At 46.3% G+C, this 17,825-nt stretch overlaps 5 protein-coding genes across 5 annotated transcripts; all 5 read right to left on the reverse strand.

Annotated features, from left to right (window-relative positions):
• Positions 1 to 1,276: 1,276 nt before the first annotated feature.
• On the reverse strand, positions 1,277 to 2,396 carry PEX2_025070 (zinc-binding alcohol dehydrogenase family protein; the record flags this gene model as incomplete). Its single annotated transcript, XM_016739782.1, has 2 exons — positions 1,277 to 2,066; positions 2,131 to 2,396. 2 exons carry the CDS (start codon positions 2,394 to 2,396, stop codon positions 1,277 to 1,279), a joined length of 1,056 nt encoding a protein of 351 aa, XP_016596452.1.
• A 3,763-nt stretch (positions 2,397 to 6,159) lies between these two features.
• On the reverse strand, positions 6,160 to 11,248 carry PEX2_025080 (Mg2+ transporter protein, CorA-like/Zinc transport protein ZntB; the record flags this gene model as incomplete). Its single annotated transcript, XM_016739783.1, has 7 exons — positions 6,160 to 7,772; positions 7,828 to 8,885; positions 9,016 to 9,124; positions 9,168 to 9,223; positions 9,328 to 9,395; positions 9,843 to 11,161; positions 11,215 to 11,248. 7 exons carry the CDS (start codon positions 11,246 to 11,248, stop codon positions 6,160 to 6,162), a joined length of 4,257 nt encoding a protein of 1,418 aa, XP_016596453.1.
• A 346-nt stretch (positions 11,249 to 11,594) lies between these two features.
• PEX2_025090 (alkene reductase) lies at positions 11,595 to 12,698 on the reverse strand (the record flags this gene model as incomplete). Its single annotated transcript, XM_016739784.1, has 1 exon — positions 11,595 to 12,698. One exon carries the CDS (start codon positions 12,696 to 12,698, stop codon positions 11,595 to 11,597), a length of 1,104 nt encoding a protein of 367 aa, XP_016596454.1.
• Positions 12,699 to 13,165: 467 nt separating this feature from the next.
• PEX2_025100 (uncharacterized protein) lies at positions 13,166 to 14,859 on the reverse strand (the record flags this gene model as incomplete). The annotated part of the gene is made up of 5 exons (XM_016739785.1): positions 13,166 to 13,453; positions 13,520 to 13,922; positions 13,956 to 14,088; positions 14,150 to 14,347; positions 14,490 to 14,859. The coding sequence occupies 5 exons, from the start codon at positions 14,857 to 14,859 to the stop codon at positions 13,166 to 13,168; spliced, it is 1,392 nt and encodes a 463-aa protein (XP_016596455.1).
• A 426-nt stretch (positions 14,860 to 15,285) lies between these two features.
• On the reverse strand, positions 15,286 to 16,047 carry PEX2_025110 (SDR family NAD(P)-dependent oxidoreductase; the record flags this gene model as incomplete). The annotated part of the gene is made up of 1 exon (XM_016739786.1): positions 15,286 to 16,047. The coding sequence occupies one exon, from the start codon at positions 16,045 to 16,047 to the stop codon at positions 15,286 to 15,288; it is 762 nt and encodes a 253-aa protein (XP_016596456.1).
• Between the last annotated feature and the right edge of the window lie 1,778 nt (positions 16,048 to 17,825).

Genomic DNA, 17,825 nt, shown 5'->3' on the forward strand with positions numbered 1-17,825 from the left:
CTAGTATGAGTGTACACAGGTCCGGTCTCTGCCTTAATGTATTAGCGATGACTCACAAAACAGTGAAGGGGGTGCATCATGTACCGATTGAAAATGTTATAGATCGGTACCTTCTACATTTCGAAAACAAAATAGAGGTGGCTAGAAGAATGCGAAAGCCAATCATTAGAACCATGGGCACTGGAAGATAATTAGACTTCTGTATAATGAAAGACCCCGAGCGCAACAGAATGATGCACGCAAGGTCTATGACCCACTTATTCTATAAGGCCAAACATCATATCATCCCCCTTGCTTAATTATATCGATTCGAATCTGAACTCTATCTAGAGCCAAGCAAAACTAGTGAATGACTATCCAGGCTATCTAGTGTAGATCATTAAATTATCCACAATGTCAATGAATCTGGATCTTGTGCATGATGAGATCTGCCCTGTACTGAATTAGGCCAAGGTTAGTTTTTCACACGTAATACATTTTTGAGATCTCAGTTTTGTTGTGTTGTTTAATATTTGGCTTGGGTTCCTTTATAGTTCTCTAGTCAGAGTGGTCACCAAAGAGACAATTTAAAAATAATAATGAATCGATCGATAAAGAGAGCCTATAGGCCTTAAAATTTCACCGTCACAATTTCCCCAAACAGCCTTCGTATGTTAACGTTGGTTTGGCGTGAAAGAGGAGAAGGTGGTGGTAAGGAACTTGCAATATGCCCCAGATCGACTACAACAAGAATTATGGATTGACCCTTAGGGGATAATCCAAGAGGCTAGATGTAGCAATTGTAGGATCGATCAATAATCAAACATGAAGTTCATTTTGATTGAATCCCTTCATGTTCTTTCCGAGTCACAAGAAACGCGCGATGGTAGATTTGGACCTAGTCCAAGTAAAAGAAAATCGAAAAGATCAGACCCTGGTAATTTTGAACTGATGCTGAGACTTATCCTTCAGCCCAGCCTCGATAACCTCAATTCAGCTAGTCGACTTTTTCTTATCATCGCCTGTTTTGTTAATCACCGCCGTCCATACCTATTTAAGCTACTCGGAGCTATACCAGTACATAGTAATAGGGACTTCGATCCTCGGGATAGTCGTCTTTTTATACTCTACATTTAACGATATATCACTAGATAATCTAATTATCAAGTTGGTTGGAGATAAATTGTTCAATTTAGCGACTATGCTTTAAGACAGATACGCAGTCTTAAGTATTTCAAAAGCTTCGAAACCATTGCTTCACAGATTAACAGAGATAGCAGAAAGGTCTGTACAGCGGCTACAACTCCACCACCAGCTTCGTGGCACTGACTCCCGCCTTGGACTTTTCCAACGCAGATTGAATATGCTCTAAGCCCTTACCGACGACAAGCGGAAGTGGGAGGCACTGGAGCTTTCCAGACTGCAACGCAGGCGTAACATACTCCTCCCACACAGGCGTCGCAATATTGTTGACAGCAAAAATCATACCGGCATTGACATTTGCGGGAAGATCGGTGGCAGGAGGGGGAGGATGCACACAAGCAAGGTGTCCTCCATCCAGCTGACCAAGAATAGCAATGTCATGAGCATAAGTCCCGGGGGTAGATATAGCATCAAAGATGCCAACGAACTCGCCGCCACTCTTTCGAACCGCATCGCCAACCTTGTCGACAAGTGAAGTATCATTGCGATCAAACACTTGGCCTGCACCGCACCTCTTGCTAAATTCAAAATTGTGTGCGCCGGTGATGGAGATCACATAAATTCCGGCCGCTGTAGCAAGCTGCGTCGTCATCGAGCCAACTGAGGACGAGCCACCATATACAACAAGCGTCTTGCCAGAGGATGGCACGTCCTGCAGCGAGGGGTACGGAAGGCCTAGTGCCGGTGTAGCTACACCAGGCATGGCGACACCAGGCTCCTTGAGGGAAAGCACGCAGACGGCCGCCTCCAATGCGAATGGCACTACAACGCCATCCGTGAACGATATTTCATCCGGGAGTATGGCCGCTTTGTTTGCGGGAATTACCGTGTACAGAGCAAATGCACCATCCTGAGAGCGCCCACTAGTCAGATTGATAGCGTGTCTGTTGAGGAAAGATAACATTAGTTCGGGATGGCTTTGTTTCTGTATACTGTCAAATAGCATACCCGATTACACGACTCCCTCTCTTGAAGCGTTCAACATCCTTTCCCACTTCATACACCTCACCGGCTATATCGCATCCAAAGATGGCGGGCCATTGCTGCACGAAGACCCCGGAGTCTTGCATGTGGCAGTCGAGAGGGTTGATAGCAATCGCTGCGTTTTTGATGACGAGTTCCCCTGGCCCTGCTGTGGGCAGCGGAGCATCTCCCACCTGTAGGGGAGAGCCAGCTTTGGTGAGCCATGCAGCTAGGTTCTGTGGGATCGACATTCCGAGAGAACAATGAGGGAAGGTAAATTTGTTTAAGAAATGCGAAAATGGTAAATGATGCCTAGTTAGCTGTTTGCTTTGATACTAAGTTAAACGCGAATTTGAACAGGATCTGCCGAACTATAAGTACTTTCGAATGTCTGAATTGATTTCCAATTAGCACAATTATTTCAAAGCAGGTAGGTAGTAAATATTATCAAGTATGAAAGTTGTTAGGGAGAACCACATGTGCCGTTCCCATGAAGAACCATATATGCTGTTCCATCCTTAAATCCGACTTAACGCCGAATTATGTCAGTGGTAAATTACACCACAGCAGACCAATCTCATGTTTGGTCACAACATTGAATCCACTGCTACACGAGACTTTACCATTCACGATCGTTGATAAATTATGCAATTCAATCAAGATCTCATAATTCTTCTGTTAAATGAAGCCCGAGGAAAACCTCTGCATACCTAAACGGCAGCACATGGCCTTTCAACCCCGCATTGTCTTCCATCGTCTACCCCAACCTCCACCCTCGAGAAAGGGTTGTCATTTAAAATGCGGCTCGGTCCACGAGACCTACTTGAGTATAATGAGAAATACAAAGTCCTGATCTGTCGAGAATGCCACTATGCCATTCAAAAAAATGCATTGGCGAGCCATTTGCTCCGCCATAAAATTTACCGACAAGAAAGACTTCGTTTACTGTCCACTATCCACCAATTGGACATCGCTGAACTGGATAATATATTACTGCCCAGTCCAAGTACAAGGCCGGTTGATGTCCTACCTGTGGTGTCTGGGTACTCCTGTACTATGGCCGGGTGTGGACATCTCTGTGCAAGCTCTAAACGCATGAGACGCCACTGGAGTGATGCCCACCGTATTAGTGAGCTGAACGACTTTGCCTCTCATGCGCGCTCAGTGAAACTTCAGACTTTCTTTCGCGGCACAAAAATCAGGTATTTCGAAGTCTCTGTGGCAAGTGGAGCCACAGAGTTACAAGACTCGGATGAAGCGGGCGGGCATGACAGAGAGGACTCTGGTGTGAACGAAGCGCCGTCACTAGCACATCCAATGCCACTCTCTGGGTCTTCTCCAGTAGTGGACCTAGATACATTGACCTACTTCCATCATTTCATCATTACAACGTGTCCGACACTTCCTAACATCGAGGGCTCTCTACCAGCGTCACAATACTGGGGGACATATATCATTTCGTTGGGTTTACAACAACGGTGGTTGATGTGTGGGTTGCTAGCTATTTCTGCATACCATTCAGCCACGCTCGAGAACGAGACAACAGCACAGCAAAAGCACTGTGAGCGAGCGACAATGCTCCGCTCTGAATTCTCAGTCGGGTTCAACGACATAATGAAAAATAGTTCAAACATGTCCACCGAGACTTTGCAAAAAATAAAAAAGGCAGGAGTTCAAGTAAGGAGCATCATTAGCTGTGCCCAATGGACCTTGACTGGATTCACTACGAATATAGAGATTGTGCTAGGTCCTGCCACAGCCCTTTCTCAGCTACAATCTTTACTATGCGACATTCGAGACTTTTCTGAACTGGGAAACCTGTTAGAATTCGAGCGGAGTAAGGGCGATGATCTTCGAACATCTTTGGGTACGAATGGCTCGCGGGGTACCGCCGAAACACCGACTCTTTTACTCAACCGTCTTCAGATGCTCCCTTATCGCATGGCCGAGATATTCGGGAAACCAGATGATGGGCAAGATGCCCCATCTATTCTACTCAGCATCGCAGCGTTGCTCCAATGCTGTAGCGGCGTCTTTGGGTCCAATAAGTTACCAGAGGCGTGGCAAGGTATAGGCGCATGGTTAAACAAGACCACGGGCCACTTCAATCATCTGGCTTCAGTCCAAAATCCAGCCGCACTTATCGTGCTAGCCCACTGGGCGGCCATTTTGGTTAAATTGGCCGAATTTTATGAGTGCTGGTTCATACATGGCTTTTCAAGGGCAATTGTTTTGCTTGTTCACAGGCATCTCTCTGCGGATGATGCAGTTCAAAGCTTAGTTGAAGGTCTGATAGAGTGAATGAATCCACAAGGCTCTGCTAAGCCACTTATAGATCGCTGTCTAGATATCAATGTACCTAGTGTACACAGGGAACTCGTCGTCCAATACATTATGCTTATTTAGCGAAAGCTCTTATCTTTTTCATTCATTGCGCAAATTGTCACAATCATCAGACAAGCTCTCATGGTTCTAACCGTAGACGAATCGACGGTATAGATGTCGCAAATATCGATGAAATAGATTTGCTTCAGTCCGCCAAACCCCAGACGGGCATGGCTACATCGCTATATACTAGACTGATCCTCTTCGTTGAGCTGCTGTCTAATGAAAGTGAATTGCAATTTCATGAGAAGAAGCCCTATACAGATGGACCCAAGCATTCCTACAGAGAGCCATCCCAGCGCCATTGCCACGCCTCCCACATGGCCTGATACGGCGCCATAAGTGAGAGTTTTGGTCATCGTCGCCGTAGCACTGCTGTTGATGTGCTGCCATAATATGGCGATGAGACCAAATCCAAAGCCGGCACTCGCAACGAGTAAACAAGTTGACTCTAAAGTTCTAGACGGGAATATCTTCACCTCGTGCTCTGAGCCGTTTTCATCAAATTGCTCCTGCCATCCAGGGAATGTTGATAGGACTAGGAAACAAATGAACATCAAAGCCACCACGATATATCTACACATCAGGGCCATCAGTATATCGTAGCATTGAAATAGCCAAAGGGAAAGACTTACATCAACCCACTGAATACGATTTTTTCCTTGAATTCATTTGAAATCATGATCAAATTTAGCGGGTCGGGTATAATTTCTGTGCTTGTATTCCCATCGTTGATAGACCTTTGGGCCCGTATCAAATTTGCTAACACCTGTGCATTACTAGAGCAGATGCGTCCAGTATGACTCTGCGTCACACATATTCCCATGTACCCCGCTCTGACTTCGAGAGTCGTTCCGTTGCCAGTTTGCGACACATTGTGAATAGCATGTCCAATGGCTGAGCTCACTTGTCCGGGTGCCGTAGACAATGGATACTTTGTCACTTTATATTCTAGTGACAGTAAGTATATGTTGCTTAGACTGTTGGAAGAAGAACAGCCTGCGAGGAGGATGGCTAGGAGAGTGAATCAATTAACAAATCCAGAAGAGAATATATTTCCTTCGCTCACATAGCAAGATAACTGCAATCACTGACAAGAGCATCAAAACACGATGGTTAGCAAAACCAAAACTAAATTTCTCTTTGTGTCCATCGGGTCAGCACATATAACCAGTTCTAAATCTCGACGATCGTACTTATTCGGTTAATTCTGGACCTAAATGCCATGGCTTCAATAGCAAAGCTGTAGTAAGCTGAGATGAGGGGCGAAGAGTGATTATGAAGATACAAAAGAAAACACGAAAATGTCAATTCCAACTGCGCATCTAATTTCGAGCTGAACAACGCACTATACTAACCCTATCTAGACTAGTGGGCGCAATTTGATATTCTCTCGTCAACTGGTCAAAAGCGAAGTATGGTGAATTGGACATGTTTAGCCGACAATAGCTGCATTAATATCATCCAACTTGAATAGCACATATCGAACTTTTATGAACCTTCATTTATTGCATTCCCCTTTTTTGGCCTGTTTTCGGTCTCTTTCCCAACCACCAAATATCCCCGCTTGAAACGATTGCTAGCTACATACATGTACGGAACATCAAAATATGATCCGCTTGCTATGACCTATAGGGACCTATATGTTGAAATAAAATCGAAATACCTGCGTCCCAAAGGCCCCAAAAGGTTAACAATTACCATGAGTACAATCATAATCATCACAACGCCCATTGTTAGCCCAGTCTTGATGTCAGTAGCTAGCGGGCGTGTCCAGATGAGGGCCAATGGCACCGCAATGAATATTGCAGTGAAGATCAAATATATCAAAGTCATTCTAACCCAGAAAGGTGTGCGACCCACTCTGTTCATGATAAGGTCTGGTAATGCGTTCCGAAACTTCGGTGTGGATCTGAACCAGAATGGAACTCCCACAGTGACTATAACAATGAAAGCAATAGCGATGCTAACGGCATCCCGGATACCGGAGTCAAGGTCACGGGTCCAGAGGAGAGCGATTGGTATGCCCGAAGCCACACCATTTAACAAAACGAAGCTGATGATGAACCCAAACACAGCCCAGATCTTCTTTGCTATTAAGCAGGTTTTCTTCGCGCCCCATTTACAAATGCTGGCAATTCTGGTACCGAGTCGAGTTGCTATTGACCGAAGTATTAGGACCATCGGAAGCGATCGAGGTTGTACGGTTTGACCATTCCTTGCGGCATATCTCCTGACATCATGCTTCACAATTTCCTTGAGATCAATCAACCAGTGACTTTGCATAGTCACACGCATCAAATAAGCAAATAGTGTCACGGCAATAGCCACAGCAAAGAAGTTACTGATGGGAACTGGATTTGCAAATGGTTCGATTTCCATACCAAAAACAGAAGCCGCGAAAGACATCGGGACAAAAATGAACGCTAGTTCGGTGAGTCTTGCCACAGAATGAGCCTCGTCTATCGAGCGTCGACTATCCAGCAGACCCATATTGGAAGTCAAGGATGCTGATGTTCTTTGGAGTCGATCAATAATGTGGTCGATATCCTTCCAAAGTTCGTAAATATCTTGCGTAACTTCTACTCTCACGGCTGCAATCTCCACGGGAGAGTTAAGAGGATGGAGTTTGAGCAGGAACTCAATAAAAGGCTCCATAGACGATCTCAATTCTGGAAGCTCTCGCTGAGCACGGTTGATGATCTGTCGCCATAGGCCCAATCTGTCCTCCATCTTCGTATCATCAAGAATCTCGATATTTATTTCGTCAAGAACTTGTCGTAGCTGATTGAGCAGAGTCACGGTGTCTTGTTTGATGATTCGGAGTAACGGCTTAACTAGACTAGATGGAGCAAGTTGCGTTCCGAGAGACTCGCAGACCTCTGATTTGGTTGATTTGGTCTCGCTGAGTTGTTCCTCCAAGTCTGCCATCGACTGTGGTGTTTGAAATACGCAGTCTAGGTCGACCGAAACTGTTTGGCGAGGAGCTATCTGCTCAATGATAACCGTGTTCAGTACTTCAAGCTTCTTTTCCAACTTGTTGTTTGTTCTTCTTTTTCCGCCAATGATCCAGTTCAACGACCTAGCAAGCGTACGTTGCTTCCTGACACGTTGCGGTATCTCTTCAACCATGGAGGAGTGATACAATGCATAATCACTATCATCCCATCCCTGAGAACCATTTGATGCCCGGTAGCGATGGATCTCAGATATTGCCGGCAAAGGATCGAGAATTACAATTACTAAATGGCCTGTCAGTGTCTCGGATTAGGTTTTTACTTCAGATTTATCACTTACCAATCTCAGTATCTTGGCCAATAAGTTTTTTTCTCCAAATTGACACTCTCTCCTCTAACCCACACATTCTTTTCATCCTCACCGTTTTCGTGGGGTCTGTCCACAAGCCCCAAGCGGGCCGGAATATATTAGTGAATATTTTCGTCGTGACAGACTGGTCCCGTGTGAAATGGGTTATTTGGTCCTCAAGCAGATCTTCAAGGTCGCCGCTTGAAAAAAACGTTGGAAGTTGATAAACTGGCCTAATCCACTTGAATGACATGTAGGATTTCTCAAATGATGCTGTGCTCCAGTTTCGAGCCGGTGGACTATCATATTTCCCGCCGGCATAGCCAGAGTTCAATAAATGCTCTTCGAAGAACTCTGGATTTATGCTGAAGTTTTCACCTAACTCTTCGATCATTGGTTCAGAAAGATCTTCCACTAAGATAAGTCTTTGCTGCACGTCTTGGGGAACATGGCGCAAACTTTCAATCCTCATAGGAATATCGATGCGTCTTGGACGGGATATAGAGTTGTCGAAATAGTCGTAGTATGTGATTGCAGTCCTTATATGACGGGAGGTTTTACCGACGCTTCCGTTTTTAATATGTTCTAGCACCTTTCCGGCATTCTCAAGAATTTTTCTGTATGATGGCGGACTCGTTTCATCAATCGAATGATGACCAAGCTGTGTTGGATCAACCATTCGATCTCCTCGACGTGGTCTTCTGGTTGATGGCGGTCTGGATACAGGTAGTGGGAGATTAGATGGATCTGTTGGATCAGATGGTTGCGAGGTCATCTCTTGGGAAGATTGGGATCCATCATCCTCAGGATCGATATTGAACGATCTCTCTGAATGTAAATTATCAACGAGAGTGCGAGGTGTCACAGAGGCCACCACGTTTCCTTTCGGAGCTGGGCCATATGTAAAAGGATCATTGCGCAAAAGATCTTCTAATGAGTTTGTTTCGTCTCTTGATGCAACATGATTTTGAGGAGGACCAGGAGGATCCGGCTGTACGAGGACAGGGTCATATGATTTCCCTCCAGCCATTATATAGAATATTGGGATCCTTCAGATGTTGTATATAGCCATTGTCATCTTAGTACGAGGCATATGTCGCATATGTCGATGTAGGTGGTTGGCAGCTCAGCCTCAAATGATTGGCCCGTGCGTGCCAACACACACTAGGCCGGACATACCCCTCTTCTTCTCGGCTCTCCCATTTACAACCTAAAGACCAGTGATGAAAGTAAAAGTCGCGCATGAAAGATTCGTTGGATTTGTTTCGTGTACTCCGTACTTCCTCGCCTGTGCACATTACATTAGAAGTTACCGATCGGACTTTACTAACACGTTGTGTGACCAAGGGTATGACTCGCGCTAAACGTTGCTGGTTTCTCGTAGTTGCTGCGACACGATGATTAGTCGCTCAACTCTCGTGATAGGGCTGTTTTTATACGCTATCCTCCGTAGACAGCCTCGCGTGTCCGTGCGCAAGTGTGTGTGATCACCAGTCTTCATGTAACGACGAGGGGGTCGAAAGTGTGGGGTAAAACGGTAAATTCGTGAGCTTCTCAGTCTAATTTTGCGCGTAGTTGCGCACTGAATTGTGCTCGTTGGCGTGTTTAAATCTTGCGACAATGAGACCTTGCCCTCGTAGTAACGAGCCCCAGTGGCCCACTACCCCTGCTTAATTATTCACTATGGATGTGCTCAGAAGATCAAGTTGATAAGAACAAATGGCTTATAGCCTCTAGGTCAGACGAGAGGGAATTAAAATCATAGATTGAGCTAGGCTGGTAAGAGAAAGGAAGAGAGCTCAGCCCTGAAGGAGCATGAGGCAGAAGTCTGAACAATTATTTATCTGTACAAGTCTGAGACAATGAATAAACGGTCCAAGGATTGGCCGGGTGTAACATCAATCCCTCAAGGCTTCAAAGTCCGCACGAATTGACGCGCATATATCATCAACCAATGACATTTCCTCCTCTACTGGGACACCTAAGGCTCCAGCTTGCCAACTCACCGTGCATGTCAAGCTACCCTCTTTGACACTGATGATGTTGAAAACAAGTGGCGCACTAGTAACATTTCCAGGCTGCGAGAATACCATCTTGACAACCTTGCACTTTTGATCCGCGCCGTCACCCATGTTATCGAAGGCAAGCAAATTGCTCAGTTCGTACGATGAGTCCCGCTGCTGTCCAATTTTACTCAACGTCCAATTCCTGATGCTGGGAACATATCTCAGCAGGCCGATTGCTTGGTCCTGCAGCCTTGCACCGCATTCAGCGAGATTTTGTGACATCGAACTTGCGGCTGCCCACATCTCCTCGGACAAAGCAGGCTCTGTCGCAATCGGTACCCTTGGATGTACCTCGTAATGGCCAGACACGAAAAGACCCCATGTGAGACTAGGCGTCCCGATAGACGCTCGCATATCAACAGGCGTCCCCGAGACAAAATTGGTCACGTCAGGGCTAGGAATGGCGCTGCTTAGCGCCCGAACAATCATCTGGTGCATTGTTGCCGTGAGCTTGGTACCGTGGCTCCTTGACGTTTGCAAGGCCTTCTGAACCAGCGGAGCCTCAATCTCAATAATTCTTACCCTGCTCTTGAGGGTGGCCGCTGGGTCAAAGAACATGGGTGACCCAATCCAAGTACCGGCATCTAACGTGCTGGCAGATGCGCGGAGCCCAAGCATTTTAGCCACAAACTTCGGCAAGTAAACTGCTATCAATGGCTCGAGGAGGAACTTCCAAGATATGGGAAGTCTTTCGGGCGTGTCAAAGGGTGGCGGAAGCGTTTGACTTGGCGGAGCCACTAAGAAAGAGGCTTTCTCCTCCACGCCAGCAGTCTGGCGCCATGCATCTAGGAAGGTGCGGTGAAATGCAACTCCGACCATGCCGTCTCCGAGAGCATGGGAAAACGCAAAGGCGATAAAGCACCGCTTCACTGTGGAGTCTCGCGGTGACACCAAAGGGAGGACCACGATCCGCCAAGGTGGAATATCGGCAGGCCATGGCCGATCAAGTATGGCTGGCAGTATCTCTTCAAATTTTTCCGTCTCGCCATTTCTACTAGCTTCGTCTTCATGAATTATAGACACATGATCGTGGAGATCAATGCTAGAAACTGCTTCGTATGCTGGCTTCTCGGTATGCTTGTCCCTGACGACCACGTTTAGGTATGGGTACTTCCCAATGCAGTGTCTCAAAGGTGCAAGAAATGACTGGGCGGAGTTAACGTCTACATTTTCGCTTGCAATCTCATAAACTGCTGCTATGATGAGTGCGTTGTAATAGCCGACATCTTCGCGACTAATTGTACGGCGTTCATTGGGACCTGGGTTCAAGTTAGCCCCACCGATACAATTCAAGTAAAGGTATTTTACTAACTTGCAAGTCTCATGAACTCTGTAGGGTCCGACATTTCTCTACGACAACTCTTTACAACATAAGAGCACAATGTGCTGCCAAAATATAGGGGAATCCATCGGCACAACTATCTTCCGGATATATCTATTTTGGGACATTGACAGATATTGGGGGCCAAATAGACTTGACAACAAAACAGAAAGATAGCAGCGAGATATGGAATTTCATATATCCGCGAGGCTAAATGGGCCGCCACGTCCGGAGATTGAAAAATTATGTTCATCCGAAAAAGGTGGTTTATTCTGCAATCCCACGGCCCATTATCGTCTGCCCTATGCTATGAAGACCCTTAGGGATGATGAGCTTGCTTCTAAGTACTCTAACTACTTTGCGCAAGTACACTAAACGTTTGTCCCGCTTGCTAAATACTCCTTGCTGAATGGGTAATCCGAATAACCCACCGCCGACTCGAAGACATAAAAGGTATCTCTTTTATACGCATTAAGCTCCAGACCCTTCTGAATCCTAAAAATGAGATCCGGATTGGAAACAAAGTGCCGGCCAAAGATGACCATGATATCCTTGTCCGGATGCTTCTCGTCCACCAGCTTACGCGCCTCATCCGATGTATACCCACCAGCAATAAGATAAGGTCCGTCCCACAGATCATATGCAAAATCCAGACTGTCATGGCCGTCGTAATCTTGGGAGCCAGAAACCCGCGACTCGACGAGGTGAAGATATGCAATGTCCATCTGTCTAGCTTTGCTGATCACATCGGTGAATTGCGGGATAGGATTCTGCATTCTCATACCCTGGAACGTACTCCACGGGCTCAGTCGAAGCCCGACACGCTCAGGACCAATGGCATGAACAACAGCTTTGATCACATCGTCGAGCAGACGAGATCTATTCTCCACATTGCCGCCGTACTCATCGTCACGATTGTTGCTAACTTCTTGGATAAACTGGTCGAGCAAATATCCATTCGCTCCATGAATCTCAACTCCGTCAAAGCCGGCCTGAATAGCGTTTTTTGAAGCGTTGACAAAATCCTGGATTGTCTGTTTGATCTCATCGGTGGTCATAGCCCTGGGCACCACATCGCCCTCTTCGATGGGAATAGCACTGGGTGCTACGATATCAACGCCTTCTTTCCGAGCTACATCGACATCCGCCGCACGGCCCATAGCGAATAGTTGACAAAATATGAAACATCCCTTGCGATGGACTTCATCGGTGACGATCCTCCAGGCAGAGACTTGGTCCTCACGCCAAAGCCCTGGTGCGTGAGGGAATCCACCGCAGGTTGCTGATATAAATGTTCCCTCGGTGATGATCAAGGTACCTGGCACTGCGGCGCGTTGGCTGTAGTATTCCTTCATGAGGAGTGTTGGCACTCGGTCTTCAGTTGCTCGGAAGCGAGTGAGTGGTGCCATTCCGATGCGATGTTTCACTCCCATGCCACCAATCTTGAGGGGTTTAAAAAGGCGTGATTGAGACATTGTCAAGAATCTTTTGGACGACTGTTCTTCGGTGGGAGAGTTGAGAATATTTGACCCATGATGGAATCTCAGGGAAGACCAGGTATTTGTACCCAAGTTTCAATTAAAAATATCTTGCAGTCTTCGGATGAATGTTAGAAGGTCTATACAAGTAGGGTAGAGAGATACTTCTCAAAAAGGAAAAAAGATACTTCCTATTAGGGAAAGGCTCCCGAACTTTACCGTTTGTGGTTAGAGTTATCAATATTGGGCCAACCATTCATCTATAATCTCAGGCTAGTGGGGTACAACATCCGGAGAGTTTTTCGCTTTCAGCCCTGGAGGTAATCAGCGCCACCCAGGCATGATTGGCCAATGACAGATAGAGGAAGGCCGTTCAGTTCCAAAGTTCACTATGTATGATTTGAAATCAATACTACGACAGTTGAACAAATGAAGACCTTGAAGAATTTCTCGTTTCAGCTAATTTAGAGGGTATATTCTTCCCAAAATGCCTTGACCTGGGATAAGAATGCTTTGTCAGACCATATGAACTGCTTAAGAATTACAAGCAGTTCTGGCCATGATGTATACAGCCATCTGAATCTGCTGTGATTTAAATGCAACAGCCGCACATAGCCCTGTCGTATAGTCCCTACGGGGGCAAAAGCACCTCCGATATGCAAGAGCCAGGCCAACAGATCAGGCGAATCATTCAACACTGGGTTATTGCTTGCCGATTGCAATTTGCAGAGCAATTGTAATGAAAGGTGAGACTAGCTGAAGTTAGTATAAGCCAATGAGAGACTCATGGACAAGCGTAATCAATGTGATTTACTTACAGGGATGGTTGAAGTCCGCCATATTTTGCAGCGCAGCATAGTCGAGCACAGATATGCCGCTTGATGGCAACATTCCGAGATGGGTGAAAAAACTGGCAAGTTCACTAGCCTCGACTGGACGGACGCTTGGTGGTTATCTATATGCGCCATCGGCATTACCTCCTCTTTCCCGAGGATTTTTGATTCTCGGATGCATTGCAATGCAAATACATCTTTAAGAATTTCAACAAAATCCTGGCCTAGTAAATAGGAGCAATTTTGGAATCCAGGTGGAAGAAGAAAAATGTCCGGATGGGAAGCATCTCTCCTCCATTGGAGCTCGGAAAATGTTGTGTGGTCAACAACTCGGCTTGAACCTGTCGTGACCGAACCATTTAAGTCTGACCTGTCGGCAAGTGTAAGGCTTAGCTGTCAGAAAATGCCCCAGGTTACTTACCAGAAGATCGCACGTTTGATATCGTCACTCAAATAGACGCCCTTTCTTTGGCATACGTCAAGAATGCTTTGTATTGCCCCCATGTGAAGCTGGACTTGACGTGGCATACCAAGACGGACCTTGATTATAAAGGCTTTAGCTTTTAATGGCAACTCCTCTTCCAAATACAGCAAACTTAAAGGGGAAAATTGAACTGACCTCTATGCCAGCGAGTAGTAGAATGGCTCCTATTGTAGACTCCGTAGCAGCCCTATCCAGAGAACTCATTCTTTGGCGGATAGATCTCAGAGCCTCATTTTGGTATTCGAGACACTCTGGGCTAGTCATACCTGCTGTGACAGTAAATGAAAATGTGAGCATGACGGCGTTCAGAAGAGCGTTATCATCTAGGCCTTTTCGAAGGACGGAGCGGAAGTTTTGAAGCACAAGTTCATCAGAAACGCTGAAAACCGGCTCCACTGTTTGTTGAAACTTTCCTATTTCCAAAATCTATATGAGCCATTGTCGGACATCGGGTGATTTCCAAAGTCTTACCTCGGTTTGACAATGCCCGTATGTTCGGGGACTCCGCTGCCAGCATTTGGAACGCATCGGATGAGCCGACAGCAACGGAAGCTGGCGGTGCAATAAGAGCTTCATCTCGTTTCTCCTTCCTCGCGGATGGGCCATGATTATTTCCTGGGCATAGAACATGGAAATTATGGCCCGAACTTTGCTGAAGCCTTCTTTTGTTCCGGAGGCCGTGCGATACCGCATGCGATCGGGCTAAACGCTTCGTTCTGCCGTCATTTGAATTTTTTATTGGAATGAAAAGGAATCGATCACCTGAAAAGACGACGTTAATCATAAGATATGGAGGAATGCTCGGTCCCTTAAAGCTCTGCCCTACCTGTATCGCGCTCATTGTATGTAGTCATAGTATTTGTATATTAATCAAACTGTCGCCTTTCGTCGAAATGAGTGCATATTCTTAATAAAAGATGTTATTTTCTGCGATATGCACATCCCTTTCATAAGCGTACGATGAGGTGGTTAACCAAGTACGTTGTCGATGGTCGATGGCCGGGCATAGGGCTGGGTGGTTGGATTACAAATCAGAGGCACTGCCCAGGCTCCCGGGTCGGGGCCAGATGATGTCGGCAATCGGCATTAACATACCGGTGATAAGGTTTCTGGGTGAGATCGCGGCCCGCTCGGCTAACTGAAGTGACCCAAACAATCGCGAAATTATCAATATATGTAGCCAATACAAAAATAAACACGATGTGATATGATGTGCATTGATCTCAATCACCAGTCACTAAAACATGTATGTATGTACATAACTCTACTACCAGGCTGTCATACCACCATCCACCCGAATATCTGCAGCAGTGATATAGGAGCTCTCATCTGAAGCAAGAAAGCTAGCCACGGCCGCAATCTCCTCTGGCTGACCGATACGGCCAATCATGATCTTCTGCATCACATCTGAGGTCCACTCCGGGTCCTCAAGCAAAGGCGCAGTTTGCAGAGTTTGAATAAGTCCTGGTGAGATCGAATTGGCCCGGATACCGTGCGCACGCCCTTCCATAGCCAACTGGCGTGTCATGGAAATAACACCAGCTTTCGCGGCTGTATGAGCGATACCAGGCACTGAACGAATCGCAATCCAGCCGTTGGCAGAGCCAACATTGATGATAGATGCACCGGACTCCTTCAGGTGTGGCCATGCGACACGAGTCAACAGGTAGACGAGGCTTAACTCCTGGTCAATTGTTTTGTACCAGTCATCATCCTTGCCGTCATCGATCCAGCTCAGGTGGGCCATCGCCGCATTATTGTACAACACATCGATGCGTCCATAGGTTTCGATGGCTAGGTTGACAAGTTGCTCGCAGTTTTCACGTTTTGTGAGATCGCATGAGGACATGGATATCATTTCACCACCTAGCTCTCGTACGGCTTCGATGGTTGCTGCGTCGGCCACGGCATTGATGTCACAGCCGACTATTTTAGCGCCTTCCTGGGCAAACTTGAGGGCTGCTGCACGTCCCATACTACCGCCTGTGCCGGTGATGAGGCATATCTTGTTTAACAAACGGGGTGCCATAATGGTTGTTTGGGGTTGCTGTATGTCGAAAAAAAATTTAGAGAACTGTAGTGAAAGTATTTCTAAGAGAAGAGGGAGGCCACAAAGAGCAATATGAGGGGGTGGCCGGTTGGCAAGGCTCCGGTAGGAATCAAAGAACTCATCGGTTGGTATCGATTTGAATATTTGCTTTTTCGAGGAATCCAATCAAGAAAGCGCTTGAATCGATCCTGTGTTGGTTTCTCCATATTAACTAAGCGCCGTACCAGTTATTGAACCGGAAAATCAGTAGATGCATATTGTGGCTGCACGATACACGATCGAAGGGGCCGATTGCATCCACGGATGGACGATCGGATTCGATAGCGCGTCGCCTTGCAATTATCTGCCATCGCCTTATAACAGATACTACCAGGCTGCCGAATAAAATGACCTCCTACACAACCAATAAAGGGCAAAATAAATTAGCAATCTACCCCTGGATGTATCAACGGATTTCCTCCCAAGTCCCACTTGTGTACTTCCCAAACCACAACGCTAAGCTGTTTTTGGCTTCTGGGATGCGGATTAATTTGCCGATACTTACCAGAGATTTGGAACCCATTCAGCACGGAATGTCGGAAACTTCGAACCCCCTTTGGGCTTCTCGGGATTAGCCAGTATTAGCATCGTCTGTGGTCCGTGTCGTTTGCTAACTTCTTCCGACCCCAGGGGCAATATTTTGGGTAATTGAAGCCGAGTCTGAATGAAAGGTGTATCACACTGAGTACCAGGGTGCCCCTGACGCATTCCTTTCTTATTCGCCCGATTAGTCTTGTTAAAACGCATACCAGGAACAGCCATTCGTATGTACCTTATGTACAAAGGCTTCCAGTCGCCAGTATATTGTTTGATGGAAAAGCTCCAGTAGTGCGGCACTGACTAAATTATTAGCGACTCTTCGCTATGGAATCCAACATGTCATCCATCATCTAGGATCGGCGCTCCTTGCTTCTTCCGATCCACAGCCACGTTCATATCCTACATAGAAGAGGATTTAGGGACACCTTAACCGGTGGCTGACCAATGTTAGTTATCTTTTAACTCCAGGCTCTTAGTCTCACTTGCAAGACTAGGGACCTCCCCATATTCTAGTCAGAAGTAATCATACGTCTTGAAAAACTAGACCACCTCAATACCAGCTTGGTCTGCAGCTAATGCATAATTTCCACCTAGACGCCCACAATTTTGAGATTTTGATGTTAACTTCCAATTAGCACACTCCTAACCACAACTTCCATTGCCCGATCGAGCCACGGGTAGATGAGTCATACCGAGCCAGCCTAGTAGTGAAGCTCCTGCCTAAAACGTCATCTTTACCTCTTCCTTCAACATATTTCCTGGTATAGTTGATCCTTCCCAAGGTGTCTTCTAGGGTTACATACATAGAGCTAGTAAATGCAGTCTGGTGGGTACTACGAAACTTGCTACCGAATTATCATTTTCTTCCCTCCCCCTTCTCCTGCCCAACTACTATAATGGTATGACCTTGATAGGTCTTCCTTTGTTGGGCTGCTGTCTAGGGCTACCTACCCGTTGACTCTCCGAGGGTGTTCTCTAGCCGGATAGATGTTTATTTCTCTCTTTTCATGAACGGTCAATGATAAAATTATTATTTACGGCATCTACACTCCGCGAAATTGGTGAATAAGTGTGCAGCACATCACGTCCTACATCTAGGACCAAATACCCTATTGCAACTGTGAGTTGAGAAAAACACTCTCTACCAACTTGGCTTACAGCCTATCCCCGCCCCCCCC

Source organism: Penicillium expansum, assembly GCF_000769745.1.
Source record: "Penicillium expansum strain MD-8 chromosome Unknown contig67, whole genome shotgun sequence".
Lineage (NCBI taxonomy): Eukaryota > Fungi > Ascomycota > Eurotiomycetes > Eurotiales > Aspergillaceae > Penicillium > Penicillium expansum.